The sequence below is a fragment of the Sinohyriopsis cumingii genome, chromosome 8 (genome assembly GCF_028554795.1).
Source record: "Sinohyriopsis cumingii isolate HCF-2022 chromosome 8, ASM2855479v2, whole genome shotgun sequence".
NCBI lineage: Eukaryota > Metazoa > Mollusca > Bivalvia > Unionida > Unionidae > Sinohyriopsis > Sinohyriopsis cumingii.
Window position 1 is genome coordinate 18,260,649 of NC_142968.1, and position 22,045 is coordinate 18,282,693.

The 22,045-nt window shown below is 36.3% G+C and overlaps 1 protein-coding gene across 2 annotated transcripts; it reads right to left on the minus strand.

Annotated features, from left to right (window-relative positions):
• Positions 1-344: 344 nt before the first annotated feature.
• LOC149793063 (small ribosomal subunit protein eS27-like) lies at positions 345-15,660 on the minus strand. Of its 2 annotated transcripts, none has more exons than XM_089966960.1 (4): positions 15,558-15,660; positions 7,055-7,163; positions 3,004-3,114; positions 345-577 (listed from the first exon to the last, which is right to left on the minus strand). In XM_089966960.1, exons 1-4 carry the CDS (start codon positions 15,561-15,563, stop codon positions 549-551), a joined length of 255 nt encoding a protein of 84 aa, XP_089823086.1. In that variant the 5' UTR covers positions 15,564-15,660; the 3' UTR covers positions 345-548. The 2 variants fall into 2 exon arrangements, with proteins under 2 accessions (XP_089823086.1, XP_089823088.1); XM_089966962.1 differs by lacking the exon at positions 15,558-15,660 and adding an exon at positions 12,461-12,555.
• Between the last annotated feature and the right edge of the window lie 6,385 nt (positions 15,661-22,045).

The following is a 22,045-nucleotide window of genomic DNA, read 5'->3' on the forward strand; positions in this document are numbered from 1 at the left end:
TCTTGGATTATTTTTGGATTTGATTCATAAAACCACAGGTTCTTATTTTCAACTTGTTTTCTAGAGAAATAAATTATTTGTTAAAATATTACAAATCTTTTTGTCTTCATTCTTTTTTTGTTACTGTTTGAAAGAGTCTAAACACGTAACAATAAATATATGCATGATGTCAGAATATGGTTATGTGACACCATCTTGCCATATATATATGTGTGTGTGTGTGTGTGTGCTGTGTGTGAAAATCTCAACAAACAAAAAGAGCAAAATACCAACAGATGCAAGCGCAACTTCCACAATAATGGCATGTGACTGCGCCAAGGACAATACAGAAGACTTAACACAGATTTTAGTGTATGTGAGAAACCTGAATGACTTTATTTCATGATAAATATTAACAAGTAATGTTCAGCATAAATGGTGCAAGTTAATGTATACTCTTTCAGCGACTCCATTCCATTGTCCATCTCAGAAATTTCTTCACATTTTGCCCAACAAGTCACTCACACACACCTTCAGCCATCACAGTTAGGTCTCCTTCTGACAAACATCTAGTGCTGTTTCCGTCGGAATGAACACCCTGCAATTACAAGACTTGTGTTAATATTTGAAGAAAAGTTTTAAACGTATCAGGTTAGTGTAATTGATTGAACAAGTTAGTCTGGACTGGGAAAAGATGAAGTCTATTTTTAACTTGTCCTATTTAAAACTAAAAATAGACAAGATGATTAACTTAAGATCATCTCTCCAAAGCTGGATAAAATCCAAAAATCAGCTTGCATCCTATCAAAATTGTCATAAAAGATCCACAATTTTTTCTTTCATTAATTCTGTATTAAATTCTGCACAAACATAAATTTTCATATCTATCAATAAAGTTTCAACTTGATTCGGGCTGATAGACCTGGGATGTTATCACCTCAGGGGTTGACTACGTGGTCAACAACAAGTTTCACTTGTGATCACTTAACCATAGCACGAGGGGACCGACTTGCAATCAATCACCAAGCCTAACAGAGTACAGTTGACATGTGATCAACAAATCACACCACTATCGCTTACATGCCAACCCGTGGCAAGGAAAAAGTGTAATCCCAGAGGACAAAAAGAGTAATCAGAGCACACACAAAAAAAGAGAGTAATCCACATAAAACATGATAAAAATTCAATGAGCATATGTACAAAATGAATTATTTATCTCTCTGGACTTTTATCAATTACTGCTTCAAGTTTATGTATCCAACAATGAGCTTTAAAAACCAAAAGACTCGTACTGCATTGTACCAGCTGAGACCACAAATGTTTTGAACACCAGTAGAGCACAAAGTGCTGGGTTACACAATATTCCTTTCATAACCTGACAAAGAGGAAATTTTTATCTTCCAGTTATTGTGTCTTTCAGCTGGGAAAAAAGACGGAAAAAAATCTACTCTGTCCGCATGCAGTACATTGTCAGGTAGAGTGATATCTTGATACTAGATACTACAGAAGTTCTTCTAATTTATTAGCAGCCTTTCCTGCAGCATCATGCATCATATGAAAGACAACCCGATAAGAACAATGATGGAGACATTTTTCAAAATACAGAATGCAACTCCTTTATGAATTCTAAACATCACTGATGCAGCATCAGCTGAAAACCCCATACACTTCTGTCAACTTATATTTATTCAAAGCATCATCAAGCAAATGAAAAGAAATGTTTTCTCCAGTTGCATCTACTGTTAATTCTTTTAACATATTAACCCCTGGAGCTTTTTGTCATTTTTGCCTAAAAATCGAGTAGGAAACACATTTTGAAAGCCATTTCTGAATAGACTCGAAAACACCCAATCCCCAGTCATCTTTCAATAAAATGCTACCTAGTGGTGTTAGAAACATCGATTTTCGTTGGCTATTTGACTCGTGCATGAGCAGAAGGGTAAAAGTTGGACTTTTTTTCTTTTCTTTTTTTTTTTGCTAAACAGAGCCATTATTTTTGTATGGAAACCACTCTTTATTCCAAATGCCCATCTTATCTTACTTTTTGCAAAGGCTCATCTGTCTGTTTGCAGTTCATACCGGTTTGCCTTAGATCTGAGACCAAAAAGTCTAAAATCCAGACACTAAATCAGATTCCGACCACGGACAAATTTTCACACAGCATGCAAGGGGCATGAAGCTACCCTAGAAAAGAATGCTGTATAATGTAATTCATGTATTCATCTGACAGAATTTTTCATCTTTCCCATTTCATCTGAGAAATTATTTGAAAAACATTTTTGCTCTAACACATGCATCGACTAGAATAAATCCGACTTTTAGCGCCAAATACCTACAGACTGGTTCTGTACCAAATATGTATTTGAACAAAGAATCTGCAAGCAAAGATTACAAGTTAGAAAACCAGTCTGTTCTCTCCTAACTAAGTCATACAGCTGCTATAAATAGAAACTGAGGTTTAAAAGTAGAACCAGTATTTTCTTGGAAAAATGGCAGCTGCTATAAATAGAACATAACACTGTTAGGAAAGTGCATGCAAGTCTATGGACAAGCGTACTCTCATGTTGTATGTACATATAAGCCATCTTTTCAAGAATATGGTCTGTGGGATTAATGGGATGTTAATAAAAATTAGAAAACTTTTTTTTGGAGGGGGATATACCTAATCTGAATATATTTACACACAAGGCGTAATTTAGTGACAAAGAGCATAATGGTTGGCATGTATGTGATACGACCATCCACTCTGGCACAGTACCGACGATTTTCAAGATGGCCATAATGGATGTCCGAGTGGAACTATTCTTATTTAGGACCAACTAGTCATCATTAAAACTCTTAGTGTAATCCCGAAGTTGTTTAGGAGGATTAGCAGTAACAAGTTTGCACTACAGACAACGGACAAGAGACCATCCCATAGGCTCCCCCATTATATAACCAACTAAGTTAAAAATTAATTATTATTGCCTGGTATGGCAATGTATAACTAATCACTTCCAGTTTTGCTTAATCTTGTATGCATACCTTCTGTGAGCCTCGCTTTGCCTCCCGTTGGCTGGCACAAAACTGTGCTACAACCCACACACAACACAACTGTCTGGGCATGGCTAAACACCGTCGTGATCTTATAACAACCTAAAAACATTGAAAACAAAAACATTACTGTCTATGCATAATTTGGCTTTGGAAAAGGACTTAATACATCAGTATATGTCATTAATGTTTTTAAATATGCAATGTTAATTTACTCAATTTTGTTTGGCAAAAAAACAAAATGTGAATGACTTTGAAACTCAAACCATGTTATAAACATTAGAAATGATGTTGCTGATTTAACTGAAGAATAAACTTGAAACTGGAAAAGAGTCAAGCTCCTGAAACAGAATTGAGAAAAGACTTCAAATATACGCTTTGCTATCATATCTGGATGGGACTATGCATTTTACTGTCTGTGGACCAGAAAGAACCCTTGTAGATCTGGTTGTAGAAAATTTCAACAACTGTGATTAGACATTTCAAATATAATCTAAATTTATGTGAAGGATATGCATCAGTTTAGCTTAGAACTCAATATTTAATGGCAAAATTCCTCCCTTTCTGTTCAAAGAAATGGGCTAAATTTCCAGATATAGTGGGATGTAACAAAGAAATAAAGGAACATAAATATGATTGTAATGTTCACACATTACATGCTTGTTTGCACTCGTTTTGTTAGAAATTAGCATGAAACCCACCTCTTGTTGATATATATATAAATATATATATATATATATATATACACACACACACACACAACAAAGGTTTTCAATCTGTAACACACTTGCAAGCAATCCTTTTTTAAAATGATCAACAAGATTTTGACCTAACCAACAACCCCACCCAACACCTACAATTATATAGTCTTGAGTTCAATTATTGCTGCAATGTCACCTTTCTGAATGTGTACATGGTAAACATAAACCACAACAATGCAGTTACTATTTGGAAACTCACCCCACCCCCTGGTCTGCACATTAAGCATACCGATGATGGCAATGTGCATAACCATGTTCATTTCACTTGTGATTGCTTCCTTTGCTGTACATCTTTTATGTCTTAGAACAGCACGATTCAATTTGAAGAACGAGCCATTTTTGAATATATACATCTTAGAGTCATGACAATGGCGTTTTGAACTGCTATGTACATGTACTTGATCCAAAAAATCCTTAATGCAATCTGACAATGCTACAGTAGGATCTACAATCGGGGTTAGTAGCATATTTCTTTAAACATTTTCCAGGTTTTTTCAAGGTTCAAAATCATGTTTTTCAAGGTACATTATTACATTTATTTTAAAGGATTCATAAATTAAACTGCATGTAAACACAAGTTACTACTTACTTATACTTCATACAAGGAACATTTCTTGCAAAAAAATTTTAAAACATGAAGTCGAAGAGTATTATCATTGACATCTTTCCTATTAATATTAAGCATCCTACATCTGGGCATTAGAATAATGTAGTCACTGAACAAAGATCATTTGACTCAATAACACAATACTATTTACAAAGTCAAAAATATTTTGGAGTGAATTTTTCAGTTCATGTAGCTTGTCATCAAACTGTTTCAAGAGCTCCAAGTTCAATGATTTTGCCCTTAACACTTTCCTCAAACTATCTGATGTGATAATTTCAATTTTTCTATCGGTCTCTGCTTTCAATGCATAGTTATCAGCAGCAGATGCCATTGTCTGTTTTTTTTTCAGTGCCTGCCTTTCTTCTCCAACTTTGCTATTTCCTCATCCAGTACTTTTCTTGTCCTCTTCTCTCTTGCTCAAGGATTTTCCTCTACTCATCCAAGTACATGCTGTACCTACTGTAAGCACTGCCTGCATTTATAAGCATATTTGGTAATCTATCAATTTGGCAAATTCCACCAGCATTTCTTACACTGTCATTACTCACTCTCCTTGCAACCAGTCCTTTCCTTCATATTTACAGCTCCACATTCTTTAATGATAGAAAACCCCTTTCAACGGTAGCCTGTCGTGGGAAGACTCTACAGGACCCCCATTCAATAATTCAAACTATGAAAAGGGCATTCGAATAACTTTTCTTTAAGTGAAACCCTGTTGTAAACCAGTCTGAAACCCACCTATGAATATTAAATTCATGGGAAGAAAAAACACTAAATTAATGTGGGCTACTGTGCTAAGGCCTTGTCATTTATACCCCAACCCACCCCCATAAAACAAAAAAAGAAACAAAATTTTTTTTTATATTATCACTTATTTAAAAACAGCATATTGATATTTTAAACTATTTAATATTAGATATATTAATATTTCTCTCAGCTTAGCTGTATTCTATATTTTTAGATGTATCTTGCTCATTGCAATTACTGTCTGTCCTATTTCCACTAAATCTATAAAAAAAGATGAGGATCGAACAAATTTCATAATCAAAGACTACATACAGTATCTTTTTTAAAACTTGAAGCTCCGTGTTCACAGACATACTTCTTTCGTCAAAAACAATTTCATGCTTAGGGCTTCTTGTTTTGCTGTATTAGCCACAATTATGTTAGCTAGGTTTTTTCCCCAACTGCAAGTGACCGTAGAGCACTCTCTCCACTGCAGGCAAATCAACAGCCATCTGGCATAATTTGCATTTTGCAAAGCTGTCTGTGCAAGATCTCACAATCCAAACTTTATATTTTCTTTGTCTAGCCACTTAAGTTGGAATCGACAGCCATTCTGAAACTTACACAATTCAAATTTAAACCACGGCTACATCTGGAAGTTCAAAACATACAACTGTGCAATGGCCAGTTGTTGAAATTTCCATTCCGGGACAAACTTAGAGATCGGTTTTTACCCTTTCTCCCTTTTTCTTAATATCTAAATCTGCAAACTGAAAAATAAAATCAAGGCTTTTCAAGGTACCCAGACAAAATTTAGAATTTTCAAGGCCTTGAAAGACAAATTCATTTTTCAAGGTCCCCTATGGGCTCTTACAGTAACTAAATAAAAAAGAAGAAACCTGCCAACATAACTGCAAATTGATTTTTCAAAAGAATATTCTAGTCACTAAGGGTTCTATAAATGAATATTTTATTCAAAGGTAAATAATGTACTATAAATTATTTTTTTATCAGCATTTTCAGTAATTCAACCTGCCTTACTGAACGTAACAAGACCTCAATAAGGATAAGATTTTAGACCGGTTTTCAGTAACATGTACTAAAATATCCAGTATTGCTGAGGTCAAGTTGGAAAACGTGCGTTTACAAAAATTCAGATGTGTGATTTGAGACTGTCCAGTGATGGTAAACATGTTTAAATAGTTTGTAAAGTATGCTTTGAACTTAAATTACCTCCAACAGTTTCACAAAGGTAGTTCCAAGCCCTAGCTCAATGGCTTTTTTGCCATCTCTTAAGCTCGACATAATTTTTGTCCATTGTTCCCCCTTTAATAAACATAATTATTGCCCTTCCTGTTCCCCACAAAAATATGAATCTTCCATTTTATTATTCTGTATTACAAAAAAAATTTCGTGGCAGCCATTTTTGATACTAGATTGGCACTATTTCCATTTAGGCCCGACTAGAAAAGTCTTTTGGTATAAACCCTAAGTTGATATGAGCATCATGTCTAGATATCTTCATATGGCCATATTTGAAGCCTATCATTTTGATTCGGGACTAACTAGACACCACAAGAAGTATTCTGGTAAAAGCCCACATCAATGTGACTTGTCTATTGATAAAACATTCCGAGTTCTAACCCAGAATCATTCTTCCACACCTTAAGCCTTCAGTAGTCTACAGAGATCTGAATTCCACATGCATGAAAAACCATTCCCCTCAAGAAGTTTTATAGATGAGCTATTTTCCCCCACCCTGTCTATACTTTGCAAATTAATTTTTTGTTTGGTGTGGGGTCTCTGCCTGGAAAAATAAAGTTTGCATTTAAACAGTAAAACACCAAAAAAATTTAAGGAAAAAGAAAGACGTCCCTTGTACAGTAACATTAAATGTACTCGATAGCTGTACCAAATATCATTCGTAAGAAAGAATACAAGAAATTACCTGGACATTTAACATCCATGAAGTAACTGTTGGGAGATTGCACAAGTCGCTTCAATTTGCATTTCCGCTTTTCATCCTCAAGGGAGGGATGCAACAAATCTTTTGCAAGCTGAAAAACAGAACATTTCATTGCTGACTTTAAATTTAATTATTTTTTATTTCTTCCTTAAAATAGTACCCTACACATGGTAACCCTTGGTGAAAATAGCATGACAATTATACCAAAAGCATAACAGTTGGCAAGTATGGTACTCCCATCTTCTGTTGACGGAGAAAGATTCAAAACATTTCAACAAAATGACGCCTTTTAAATTATGTCTCTTCTAGTATCTGTTGGCCACTATCTGACCATTTGATGCTACACAATGTATCTATACAAATTTAACTACAATGCAGCTCAGTTTTTTTTTTCTTTCTCCACAGGTCATGGTGGAACAGTTGATCATGTGCATACTTGTTCCACACTGAACCTGATGGTGGAGGGTTTAATAAATAAATATTTCATAGTTCACACATAGTTCACACTAAGACAAATTCACGCAGAGCTGCCAAAATTCCAGACTTGCAATTAGATGAAAAGAGGGATAAAAATTAGTGATTTTTGAACACAGTGAAAAATTATACCATGACACTAGCTTTGATGGTCAGTACTGCATTATATAAAATCTCGAAATAAAACTAAAACATTTTACACTAATTACAAGTACAATTTGCAGCCAAATTTACTGATATACACAAACATCATGCTATGATGCTGTGTTAGGCTTAACTTCCTCATTTGGGCTATGGTAAATTTGTTTTAAAACAATTCAGGCTTCATGCCTTCTGTTTAATCTTTGCAACTAAAATTGTTGCAAATTTTCAGCACCTAATGATGCACTAAAGTTTGTCTTATTTTTCCTTACAATGGGAAATGCTCTTTCACCGCCACTGATGCTGATCCCCAACTAAGAAAGGCAAGTTATGTTCAGTAAACTCAATGATCTAGCATTGGTAGCTTCATAACTTGAGTAGGTGGCTTTTTTGTAGGCAATGATATCAGCCTCTGTGCACATTCCCAATTCTAAAATTTGCAGCCTACTACTGTAAAAAAAGCGCAAAATACATCGAAGGAGGTGAAAACATTTGAACTGTTGGATAGCTTAATTATGATATGGTATTAATCCATAAGATTAAACTTCGAACAATGAACAATTAGTGGTTGTTGGTACGAGAATGCAGATGTGCCACTAAAATAAAAAATCAGTTGGGCCTCAGTTTTCTTAAGAGTGTTTGTATAACTTCTGTACTAAATAGATTATACTTTACCTGTTTTAAATAGATTATACACTTTATAATGCTTGCTACAGGGCCAACAATTGATTCTAGTTTTACTAACATCGCGACTAGCAATACAGGACGGTTGCGGACAAGTGACCATTGCTATTTTGACTTCATGAGAGGGTAGGCAGGTCTGTTCATGTCCTAACTAAATCAATTACAAGTCAACATAACGCAATGTAATTGGCACAAGTGAACGTGCCACTGTGTAATCCAAAGAGAAATTCACTTCTCTCGCAATTATATCTTTGCATTGTCATTATCAGAATTTATTTAAATGTCTAATTGCTGTTTCAGAGTCTTGCAAACCTTTACGCCACAGAAGCCTTCATAATGTAGAAATAAAGATCTTGTCAAACTGAAACAAAATGTTCTCCAAACTATTAAGTCTTAGAGTCAGCCATGCACAGCACTTAAAAAAAGTAAAGGCATTGATGACCTACTGGCCAAAAAAAAAATTTCCAAGAATTCAAGGCAGGACCGTTTCTTAGCTGTCGAGTGCAACCAACCCCCAATATTCTTTCTGCAAGACCAAAATATTTTCAAAGTACCTGCTTTCCTACACATACTGTATTCCATTAAGTTCTGACTGTGTTACAGCCCATGGTGAAATGCAATTATTCAGTGTTCAGAGGTCCTGGAAACAATCACGCCAATTTTGTATCTGGGATGCAGGAAATCACTTACACAGGAGTCCTACGTACGCAAGCTATGGCTGGGTGGTAAATCCAACGACTTGCCAAGTGGGAAAATGTGTTGATTAGTTGATCATTTTAGCTCTGCAGATATTTACAATGAGAGAATTCATTGGCTGAAAGAACCCCCAGATGTACATGTCATTATAAGAGTACATCAAAAGAACATAATGCAATAGCTAGGCAGCAAGTTGAAAAGACTTAACTAGCAGCCAAGTGGTGGGAAAATGTGCCAATATTTACAATGACTGAATTCAGAGGCATAAACATATGCCAAACCCTGTCAAGGAAAAAGTGTAATCCAAGTGGACAAAAAGAGTACCGTATTTTCCGGCCTACAAGTCGATGCGGAGTATAAGTCGAATTGACCAATTTTGTAAATTCTCCATCCTTCGTCCATATATAAGTCGATTCGGAGTATAAGACGAGACCAGGTCAATAACTTGGCTTTGTATTTTATACTAGTAACTTCCGGTTGCATGAATATTGATGGTATCATTGTATGATATTCCATATTACCAGCAATCGTGAAATTGCATTACCGATGCTAACATGCTTGTGATTTTACTTCTGAACTGCTATATTTTGTTATCAATTGACACAGCTGAATAAACAGTCCATGCTTGTCTTATTATAATTGAAAGCACATCCATGTTGTAGTTCATTTTATTACCTGTAGTTACGAACGTAACTTATACAAACTTGTCATTTTCTATCGTAAGTTTGAAAGTCACAGACTCCATTAAATCGATTCGTATATACAAAGAATACGGCTTGAAGACCTAGGTACATGTAGTTTCAAAGTATGTTAAAATTTTTATTGCAATTTTACACAAAGCTTGTAGAAAATAAAATTAAAAAAGTGATAGTTTATGAGACTGTAATCTTGTTACTGCTGTCAGTTAAAATTAATTATAATGCATAGTTTGTTCTGTGCTTTTTTTTAAGTCAGGTGTCCTAAATAACAATCCACGTACCACAATCCAAACATACATGTATGACTACATTATGAATCAAATGAGCATGAATAAAATATTTTTATAAGTACAAAATGTGTTGATAACATGCAAGTTTTCAACTTGAAAATAAATTATTGCTTAAAACACTTAATGCATAGAGAAATGGACATAATTAAAATAAGAAACACAGATATATATTGATTGCTTCTTGCTTTGCTCCCACTTCTCCCTGTTCTGTCCAACAGAAGTCACTTCTCTCTAAAATTCAAGTATAGCTTATTTATAAAAACTAATTGCTGCCAAAATCAATATCAGAGCCTTCAACAAAGTTTCATAGTTGTGATTCTGATCTTGACAACAATAGCAAGTGCTGAACGAAATCCGCAACCTCCATTTTGGAGATTGAGAATACGACCCAGTTCCTTTAAATAGCAGATATCGACCACAGCATAAACAGTGACCACATGATCTGACGTAATGGTCATTCGCAGAAATGAATGTAGTATCTAATGGGGGTATTCCCCGAAGGTGGCACTACGAAAACCCGCTTAAAATGGCTGATGTTTACAGCAGGCATCAAAAGGCACTTTCATTCGAATGGAGTAGAGGCATCAAAAGGTGCTCTCAAGCAAATGGAATAGAGGCGTTCAAAGGTGCTTGCATGAGGTAGAGGGTTAAGAAAATGCCTCTTTCTAAAAGTAGCGCAATACATGTTCTTGGTTGTGTCAATTCAGTTGAAAAGAAAGGTCCATTCCAATCATATTGCTTTTAATGCTTCAGTGTCTAGTCTATGAATATTTACTGAAATATTTTATCAGCAACAATACAATTATGACAAACAGTATGGTATGAAGTCACTTGTGAATTTGCTCCAATGTACATGTTGCAGATTTTTTTTAAAATGAATTTAATAATCTGACAGCAATTTTATTAAAAAAGTGTAGGTTATTAAACATTTATACCAACTTACAATTACAGGGCTCTAATCGCCTATCAACTAAATCAATTACATTGTATAGTTTATGCTGTGCTCTTCTGAATTTGAATTTAGGTTGGAGGGCAAGTTGCTACAGTAGGCAAAGTGTTTGGCACCACCACCCAACAGATGGAGGGAGGAGAACAAATGGGGGATACACGTTTTTTTTCAAGTAGCCTTATGTGATGCAGAAGTAGCCAGGTAAATCACCGAAGCTACAAGCTAACAAGGAAAGCACAGTGACAATTAAAACAAAAACAAAAATACACATGCTATGGCTTTTAGGGAAAGAAATTTAGCCCTGATCAGAAGAAAAAAATTACAAGGTTTCAAAAAAACACTTAAAATTTGCCAAAATCATGAAGTCATCAAGCCAATTTGCTTTATTTTTGGCATCGAATGCCGACAACATGCAAAGTTTTTGGGGGTTATTCTAATTTTTTTTAAAATATCATTTTCCGTACTGCATGGGAACCAGATACCCCCAGCGACCAGTTACCGCCAACGTCATATTTCTTGCACTCACATGCGGTATTTTTTACGTTCCTGCATGAAGATAATTTTGCACAGCCAGTTTCCTTCATTCCAGTGAAGAAAAATAATTTCCAGCTCTAAAGGTAAGAAAAATATTGCTGGTGAACTCGAGTGACCTAAATTTGATTATGTAAACATCACGAGGGCGGTTACTTTATTCCATAAATGTCACTTCAGTATGTACATAATCTCTGACAAAACAATTGAATATGGGGCCTCAGATCCATGCAGACGACATTTCTATTGAAACGTTGTAAAACTTTTATTCATCCATAAATGTATCCTCCAAAGAATAAAATGTCCACTTGAACGCCATTGTGTATAATATACACACCAAAGGATCTCTCGAACTTGCATTACTATGACCGCACCAACAAATGTAGTACAGCGTTCCTATACGAAAGTAACTCTGGTCATAAATAATTCCTAGTATAGGGGTCATCTCAAAATTATCTATTATAAAAGGGATGTAACCGTAACAAAACACCAGCTTATAATTCATTTTTGCTTCCCATTAATTATCACACACACACAGACACTATATTTATCTCTCTCTCTCTCTATATATATATATATACATATACCAAACCATACACTATAATTTATATAACTGTTGATATTGTTTAATACTCATGTAATGAAAGTAAATGAATAAAATGCAGCATGGACTTGTCATCACAAAAATCTCTCACCTCTGAATGAAACAATAGTGATTGATAGCCCCCACCCCCTCTCATTAATATATATATATATATATATATATATATATATATATATATATATATATATATATATAAAAAATGTGATTTACCAATGATACACTACATTGAATGAATTAATAATTTATTGTAGAAAAATGGCAAAGTGTTTACAGTATCTCCAAGATCTATTGTCTGCTGTCTTGTCTGAAGTTACAGCTCACCTGTAGTCAGGCCTCAAGGGAATACAATACTCCAAGGAAGACAATCGAAGATGCTCTGAAAGGTCGATATTTGAAACATGTTCCTGGACCAAACAGAACGCTGAATGCAACAAAAGAAGATACGTTAGTACCATACATGAAGTATATGCTACAGCAAGGGTTCCCAATGACAAGGGCTATTTCTAGATGGTATATCATATCCATTATGAAGAAAACTGCAAGAACATCTCTATTCAGGTCCAAGAAAGGTCCCTCAAATAAGTGGTTTAGAAAGTTTTTCAGCCAACAGCCATAACTCAAAAAGAGAGCCAGAACGACTTGATAGGTGAAGGTCACGCATGTCCAATGAAAATGTAATGAACAGTTATTTTGCCCTTTTGATGGATACCACAAAGAAACTTGGCTTAGAAAAGGACCCAGGCAGAATATTTAATTGCAAAGAGACTGGTTGGAGTGGAAGGGAGAAGCCACGACAAAAAGTCATTGGTGTAAAGGGCCATCACACATATCAGCAAGCTCCGTTATCATCTGGACATATCACTGCCCACATTTGTATTGCTGCAGAGGTGGAGTCCTTCCCACATTTCTTATTTTTGAAAAATCTTTCCCCCATACAGCCCATAAAAGATGGTGTTCCAGGTAATTGGCTGTTTGGAACATCAGAGTCTGGATACATGGACAGCTATCTTTTTCTGACATGGTTTAAAGCCCTGTTCATTCCAAATTGTGGGAAAGATCGCCCATTGTTACTGGTTATGGATAACCTGGATATAGTTAAACTGGCCAGAGAAAACCATATTGAGCTGCTTGGACTTCCTCCACACAGTACAAACATTTTGCAACCTTCAGATGTTGGAATCATGGGGACTCTAAAGATGAAATTCAGTTCCATCGCTCTGAATCTTGGATTCATCAATCAGCATCAACTATCAACAGAGTAAAGTTTCCAGTAATTTTGTCATATGCAATTGATTATGTGAGCTCTCCAGCCAAAATTAAGGATAGTTTTAAAAAGTCCGGTCTTTATCCTCTGAATCCAGATGCTATTGACAAAACTCAAGTTATGCCATCACAGTTCATCTACAAAGTCACCTCTATCCAGCTCCCATTGACATCATCCAAAACTGTCGCATTAAAATCTCCAGATCTGAATACTTCCACATGTATACAAACCAAACCTTCAACATCTTTGATTACAACTTCATCATCTGCATCCAATTATTCTTGTGTGAATCTTACTTGGGTGGTAATCCATTAGTGAAGGAAGGCATTATCCCAGAAGCATTGTCTGATCTTTTCCCCCCAGTGCCTGCAAAGCCCCAAACATCGAAAAGATGCATCACTGAGGCAAGATTGATAACTAGTGATAAATTTTATCTGCAGCTTCTTAACAAACTGAAGAAGAAAAGAGATTGACTGCAGGAAAATACAAAAAGAGGAAGAAAGAAACAGAATCAGAGAATGAATATAAGGAAAATACCATGAAAAGGGAAGAAAATCAAGCACGAAAAAAAGATGCATGTGAAATATGTAACGAGGCCAAACCACCTACTATTGATGATGAGTCAGATGTACACTGAATTTGCTGTGATTTATGTGAGAAATGGTACCACCTGGCCTGTGTTGGTTTAACAGATGAGGAAATGTTGATGAAACCTACTTTATTTGTATATATTGCTCTACAAAATCAAATTAAAGGAAATGCACATTTAATGCATATTTTAATTGACAATTTAAATGTTCATTTTAATGTTCATTTGTTATTTTTTTTAAAACTTGTTTGTAAACTACTGGAGGAAAGAGAGGTAACCTTTGGAATATAGAATTTATAGGTATGTGCAAGCTACAAAGTTATACAACCCTATCTCTCTTTCTCTCTCTCTCTCTCTATATATATATAAAAAGCTGTTTTAAGCTTTCCAGTAACTGATACTGAAGATGTCATTCTTAAATGATGAAGAAAAGATTAAGTTTTTAAGACGTTATATGTACAAAGCAAATAATTACTTTAAGTGTAAGTGGTGTATATAATATCAACTATCAGTTTTAAATAAGATATGGTTTTGATACAAACCCTATTATAATGCTGGTCATCACTGTAACGCATGCGCGATTCATAATGTCGGCTTCCGTCAAAACTACCGAGGTGCTATCGGTTGATTTGGTTACTAATAGTTCGTAAAGTAAAATTTTTCTTTTGAAGAAAGTGAAGTCTGTGACATGAAATATGAATGTTTTGTTATTATGCAGAAATACATCATATCTCAATTTCTAATTGTGAATAACGGTACTGGCGGTAACTGGTACTGTCACTTAGAAAGAATGGACTCGTTAGTAGGGGTACTTTACGATATTCTGTAAGGCATGATGAATAAATTTTTCTTTACATTATTCTGTAGACATTTTCATAAAATAGATTGAGATTAATTAACTCGAATTATAAGTTTCAAATATTCCTGATTATTAAGAACGCATTGAGAAACCCGGATAAGTGGCAGTAACTGGTCCCTTGGCAGTATTCATATGTAGAAATATTTTTCAAATTTTAAAATCTTATTTAAAATATCAGTTTCTTTATGCTCCATGCTCCGCTTTGTGTCATAAAAATGTGCCCGGACCTTTCTTCTGTCAAGTTCGAACTTTTTTCTATTATGATACCTCGAAAACATAACCAACAGGTTCGTTTACAGGAACATAGGCGGTACTACAAGAGTTACGTCCCCTGAAATTCTCACAAACAACGTGGTACTTACTGTGGATTGTGTATTTGATTCAAAAATTAAATCAAGATAATGCATTTCAATGCGACTCGTTCATTCCTGCGAAACACCACTAAAATTAGCAGAATGTCGGCACACTGAGTGGACAAAAAGATAATGTGAATCTATGAAGAACGGTATTATATTTTATAACACCATTGGTCACATCCACGCCAGACGTCTCAAAATTCGCCCAAATTATAAAAATCGCAATATATATTGGCAAATACTGCCTGCTCTTATATCCCTCAGACTGTATACCGTCCGCTGACACACTGCCGAGACAACAAAAATATCGTGAAATTTGTAAGATCGATATAATAATGCGCCATACTTACAGGCATGTTGACAATGTTCTGGCGAACCTGGGAAAAAGGAAGTAGCAAGGGGTTTACACGCTATATAACAGGGGAGGTATTTAGACTGCTATCTTGTACTGACCCTAACAATTGCTTGATAATAGGAACAGTTTTTATACCAGACTAGCGACAACTATTGCACAACCTTATGTTGATGCCTACTTTCGCAATCGGTTGCAAGAATGTAATACCTGTTTAGCTTGTAATATAAACTGCCATTACCTCCATTTAAAACAAGCGATTAATGGCTAGCCATTACATTCTTTACCTGGAATTATTTACAGCGATATGTATTTCCTAGTCATCCACAGTATAAACTGATCAATAAAAGATCCTGGTATATATTAATATGAAAGTCGATATTAAATCATTAATTTACACTTATGTTTGAAATAATACCTACCGCTGACTTAACACTATGCACCGTAATAATAATAGTAAATACATATGTTTTAAAAATACATAGCATGTGTTAAGTAATAAGGTCAATCATATCAATACCACTTATGCATGCCTAGATTTTGTATGTAGTCGTTAGTGTGTATATCATTGGTGATACTGTGACAGGGGATCTCATATCAACTAATATAATCCACGTCCCATTCTTCCTGAGCAGGTCCCAGACAAAGTCGGCCCATTACAGAGTATGACGATCGGTCCTTATCTTGAACTAGTGTAGGTTTCGGCCAACAGTTTGTAGTTTATTGTTGAACCTTACACACACACACACACACACACACACACATACATACATCCATACATAAATACATACATACATACATACAGCTACGACTCTTGGTTTTTAAACTAAGTAAGAGAAAGAAGCAAACTCAACAAGTTTATTAAAATCAACAAAAAATTATATCTCTAAGATACAATGTGAAAATTTAAAAGGAACTTACGGTATTGGGAATTAGATCTCAAATAATTCTAAATGTTTTAAGAGTCAATCAGCACTTTGCGATTCCAGTCAAAAATTTAGAAAAAATTATTCCTCTCAAATTACATTTCAAAGCACCATTAAAAGATTCCACTGACTGAACCTAGACAGGACTGAATAATTTTGTTTACTACAACCTTATATAGAAACCTAACAAAATGCCCAGTCTGTGGGTCACAAGTTCGCTTCCAGGACGCTATAAGTTTGAAAATAAAGCTATACCTTCAACTCTAATATCACCTCTGTCTGCATATGTTCGAGTCTCGGATTCGGCTAATGTGGGTATGTGAGAAAGCTTGCCAGTAGCTTCTCGAGGGTCGGTGGTTCTTTCCGGGGATTTTCCGGGTTCTTCCTCCACCATTAATACTGGCCGCCATGCATAGCCTATCGTGTGCTGAAAAATGGCGTTAAATCCTACAACAACAACAACAACATCAACTCTAATATTAGCAAACAACTATTTAATACGAATTTATAACTTCTAAACATCACAAAAGTCAGGATGGCCATAACTACTCTACCCTCAATCATGGAGAAAAGTTAAGTACGCATGCATATATATATATATATATATATATATATATATATATATATATATATATATATATATATATATATATATATATATACTTTTCCCGAATTGATCATACTAACGTATCAGTGAATACTGGCTACTGTGTCGAGCGTTTTAGAATTGTAACTGCATAGCAGCACAGCATTTGCATGTGATTCCTTACCTTATGGCAACCCAGAGTTACAATCACTTGATGGATCGCTCAGGTAGACTAGTGATTAGAGCGTCCGCCTCGGATGCAGGAGATCATGGGTTCGATCCCAGGCCGAGTCATGCCAAAGACTTATAAAAATGGTACTAGCAGCTGTCTTGCTTGGCGCTCAGCATTAAGAGGTTAGTGTTAGGACTGGTCGACCTGGTGTCAGGATAATGTGAATGGGTGGGACATCTACGGCATGATGGCCCAGTGTTAGACATCACTTTAAACTGCCACACTACAGACATCGTAGCGATATGACTGAAACATTGTTAAAGCTACATAAAAATCGAAATCACACACACACTAACTTGATGGTACCCTAATAGTAGTAAGGTGGGGCACCCTAGGGACAATGGGACTTAGCATTAAAAAGACCCCTGGGCAACTCTAGGGACAATGGAAATTTAACATGGAGAAAAATCGTGGGCAACTCTAGGGACAATGGGAATTTAACACAGAGTTTGGGTCTGTCTAGGGACAAGGGGAAATTAACATGGGAATAGAGTTTGGGTCTGTCTAGGGACAAGGGGAATTGAACATATGGAAATTGAACATGGTGGGTCTGTATAGCGTCAAGGGGAATTGAACATGGTGGGATTGTCTAGGGACAATGATGGTAGAGGGTCAAACACAACAGAGACAGAAACATACATACACTAGTACAAGCGTGAGATTTATATATAAAGCAGTACCAATACCTGAAATCTTGCTGGGGTGTTCAAAAATTTGCATAATTGTAATGATGCTATAAATAGCTATAATCAAGGAAATGCTCAACGACAAAATGGATGTGACTAAAAGTAACGCTAAAATGACGAAATTGTCCCAGAATTTAAAGGAAAATAAACATATCCCCGAAAATTAAGTTACAATGGCTTAGACTAAAATGGATAAAATTAGTAACTACTTACAATATCAACTTCTGTGACGATCGTGAATAAATACCTATGTATCTATAATCAGCTGAAATTCCTATGAAATCCCACTATCTATTTATAGCTCCAACTTGTGGGTTTTTCCTTTGGAAAATCCCACTATCTTTTTATAGCCTCAGCTTGAGTGACGTTCCTGTTTATGAATTCTAGTATATATGTATAGCTACAAAATGTGGAAATCCCCAAGTCGATATTTATAGTCTCAAAATTTCCAGCGTCAGTGACGTCACTGTACTGAACACTGGGGATAAATGGCAACAGTGTTGCAAGTGGCTGACCTGAATACGCGCTACTGTAGGTAGGTAGGTAGAGTGTATCTGATAGGGATAAAGTGAGTTTTATAGGGACAAACAGAGACCAATACACAAAAACACACACACACACACAACATACGCGCGCAGACTCACACACACACACTCACACACACACACACACACACAGAGGGAAGAGGAAAAAACAAACCCCAAAATATACTATCCACACTCGGGAGGAAGAAAAAAAAACAACCAAATCTACGATCTACACAACGTACGCGAACACACACACACACACATACACACACACACACACACACACAACATACGCGCGCAGACTCACACACACACACACACACACACACACAGAGGGAAGAGGAAAAAACAAACCCCAAATATACTATCCACACTCGGGAGGAAGAAAAAAAACAACCAAATATACGATCTACACAACGTACGCGAACACACACACACACACACACACACACAGAGGGAAGAGGAAAAAACAAACCCCAAATATACTATCAACACAGAAGGGAGATAATACAAACCCCAAATAAACTATCCACACAAACGTACGCGAACGCATACAAACCCCAAATATACTATCAACACAGAAGGAGATAATACAAACCCCAAATAAACTATCCACACAAACGTACGCGAACGCATACAAACCCAAAATATACTATCCACACAACGTCGCTAACGCATACAAACTCCAAATATGCTATCCACACTCGGGAGGAAGAAGAAAAAACAACCAAATATACGATCTACACAACGTACGCGAACACACACACACACACACACACACACACACAGAGAGGGAAGAGGAAAAACAAACCCCAAATATACTATCAACACAGAAGGGAGATAATACAAACCTCAAATAAACTATCCACACAAACGTACGCGAACTCATACAAACCCCAAATACACTATCAACACAGAAGGGAGATAATACAATCCCCAAATAAACTATCCACACAAACGTACGCGAACGCATACAAACCCCAAATACACTATCAACACAGAAGGGAGATAATACAAACCCCAAATAAACTATCCACACAAACGTACGCGAACGCATACAAACCCAAATATACTATCCACACAACGTCGCTAACGCATACAAACCGCAAATATACTATCCACACTCGGGAGGAAGAAGAAGAAAAACAACCAAATATGCGATCTACACAACGTACGCGAACACACACACACACACACACACACACACACACACACACACACACAGAGGGAAGAGGAGAAAACAAACCCCAAATATACTATCAACACAGAAGGGAGATAATACAAACCCCAAATAAACTATCCACACAAACGTACGCGAACGCATACAAACCCCAAATATACTATCAACATAGAAGGAGATAATACAAACCCCAAATAAACTATCCACACAAACGTACGCGAACGCATACAAACCCAAAATATACTATCCACACAACGTCGCTAACGCATACAAACTCCAAATATGCTATCCACACTCGGGAGGAAGAAGAAAAAACAACCAAATATACGATCTACACAACGTACGCGAACACACACACACACACAGAGGGAAGAGGAAAAAACAAACCCCGAATATACTATCAACACAGAAGGGAGATAATACAAACCCCAAATAAACTATCCACACAAACGTACGCGAACGCATACAAACCCCAAATACACTATCAACACAGAAGGGAGATAATACAATCCCCAAATAAACTATCCACACAAACGTACGCGAACGCATACAAACCCCAAATACACTATCAACACAGAAGGGAGATAATACAAACCCCAAATAAACTATCCACACAAACGTACGCGAACGCATACAAACCCCAAATATACTATCCACACAACGTCGCTAACGCATACAAACCGCAAATATACTATCCACACTCGGGAGGAAGAAGAAGAAAAACAACCAAATATGCGATCTACACAACGTACGCGAACACACACACACACACACACACACGCACACCACAGAGGGAAGAAGAAGAAAACCATTATACACTATCCACACGCAGTGAAGAAATAACCCTTTATATATACTATCAACAGAGAGTGAAGAAAATAACCCATTATATTCCATCAACACAGAGTGAAGAAGAAAAAGTTTTTTGAAAGCACCTAAGCCCTCACCTGCAATGACCAACTCTGCCAAACACCTACACCCCACCCACCCCCACTCCCAACACTACAAAACCCATTTAACCCGTTATTTTATGGCATCAGTGTGTGATTTAGGAAACATCAAGACACAAAATGATGGACGAATAGACTGACTATTGTTTACGGACTTGCATGCCTAAAGAGCGTGCGTGAAGGAAAACATCCTTCCATTTCAATTCTAACTAAAACATGATCCAGAGGGATAGAGAGAGGTGAAAGAGCACAATTTCATAAAGTGTGAGTCAAAACAAAACACGCCATCCTTATTATACAATGTCAAGACCAAGAGACACTTACGTTTTCTTTCTGGTCTATTCTCTTTTAGAAGGTAGTATGAAATTTCACATCAGGGCCAACGCATCGGCTCACATTGTCAATTTTTCCATTTCCATGTTTTTACTGGCACAAGTTCTTCATCATCTTCAATTTCTTCTTCTTCTGAATCCCTCTTCTCTGTTTCGTCTTGTTTTTGTTTCTTCTCTTTTCTCGTAGGGCACTCTGAATTCCAGTGTCCTTTCTCCTGACAACGATATTAGGTATCTTGACTTTTGTCTCTCTTTCTTAGACGAAGCAGGTATTCTGGAGACAAATACCCATTTACCTTTGCAGATATAGCAAACTTCATTAGCACTTACACACTTTCGTATGACTCTCATCAAATCAACGACCAAAAGAGTAAGTTTTGTTGCCACTTTCGCATGTGAATTATGCTTTCGTATGACTTTTAGCAAATATTTGACCAGCAGGTCGATCTGTGCTGACTCTTCCATCTTCTTGATCGTTTGAGAGCGGAATGAATACTCTGACGCTAAGACACTCTCCTTATATACATGGACCTGCTGCGTATGAAACCTGGTCAAATGTAATTTTGCAATAAGATGAAACGATTTCACTGAGGAAGTAAAAAGCAATGATGTACCGTATCGCCTCACACAAAACCTAAAGTTTTAGTTCAAATCCGTGTCAGCGATTTCGAAGACGACATAACTGAGCTTTAATCAATGCTCTCCAATTATGACACAAAACCACGAGTCCTGATTCACGCCAAAAGAAATTTCGTTAGGTCCATAAAAAATAGTATCACATCTGAGAAACGCAAAAACGAACTTCCAGAAAACTGAGAACGACGGCTTACACCTACAACGTAAATGTGTGAGTTCAAGTAGTGCGTAAAACTTAGTCAAATTAGATTTTTATAGTCAAGACGAAACGATCTCTTTTCGAACAAGAAAGCAGACACCAAGCGACAATTGCGATCCGTGTCACACAACACTTTTCAAAATGTATATTATCAGAGGTTTGTTCTAGCGATCTGCACGGTTAAATTAAATGTTGATGTATTTTGCAATAAGACGGACACAATTTCCATGGG

What these genes read in the sequence shown, in the direction of transcription:
- LOC149793063 (XM_089966960.1), bottom strand. An exon ending in CATGGATGTTAAATGTCCAG is followed by an intron (nt 3,115 to 7,054) that starts GTAATTTCTTGT and finishes CAATGTTTTTAG; the next exon opens with GTTGTTATAAGATCACGACG. An exon ending in CAAAGCGAGGCTCACAGAAG is followed by an intron (nt 578 to 3,003) that starts GTATGCATACAA and finishes TTGTAATTGCAG; the next exon opens with GGTGTTCATTCCGACGGAAA.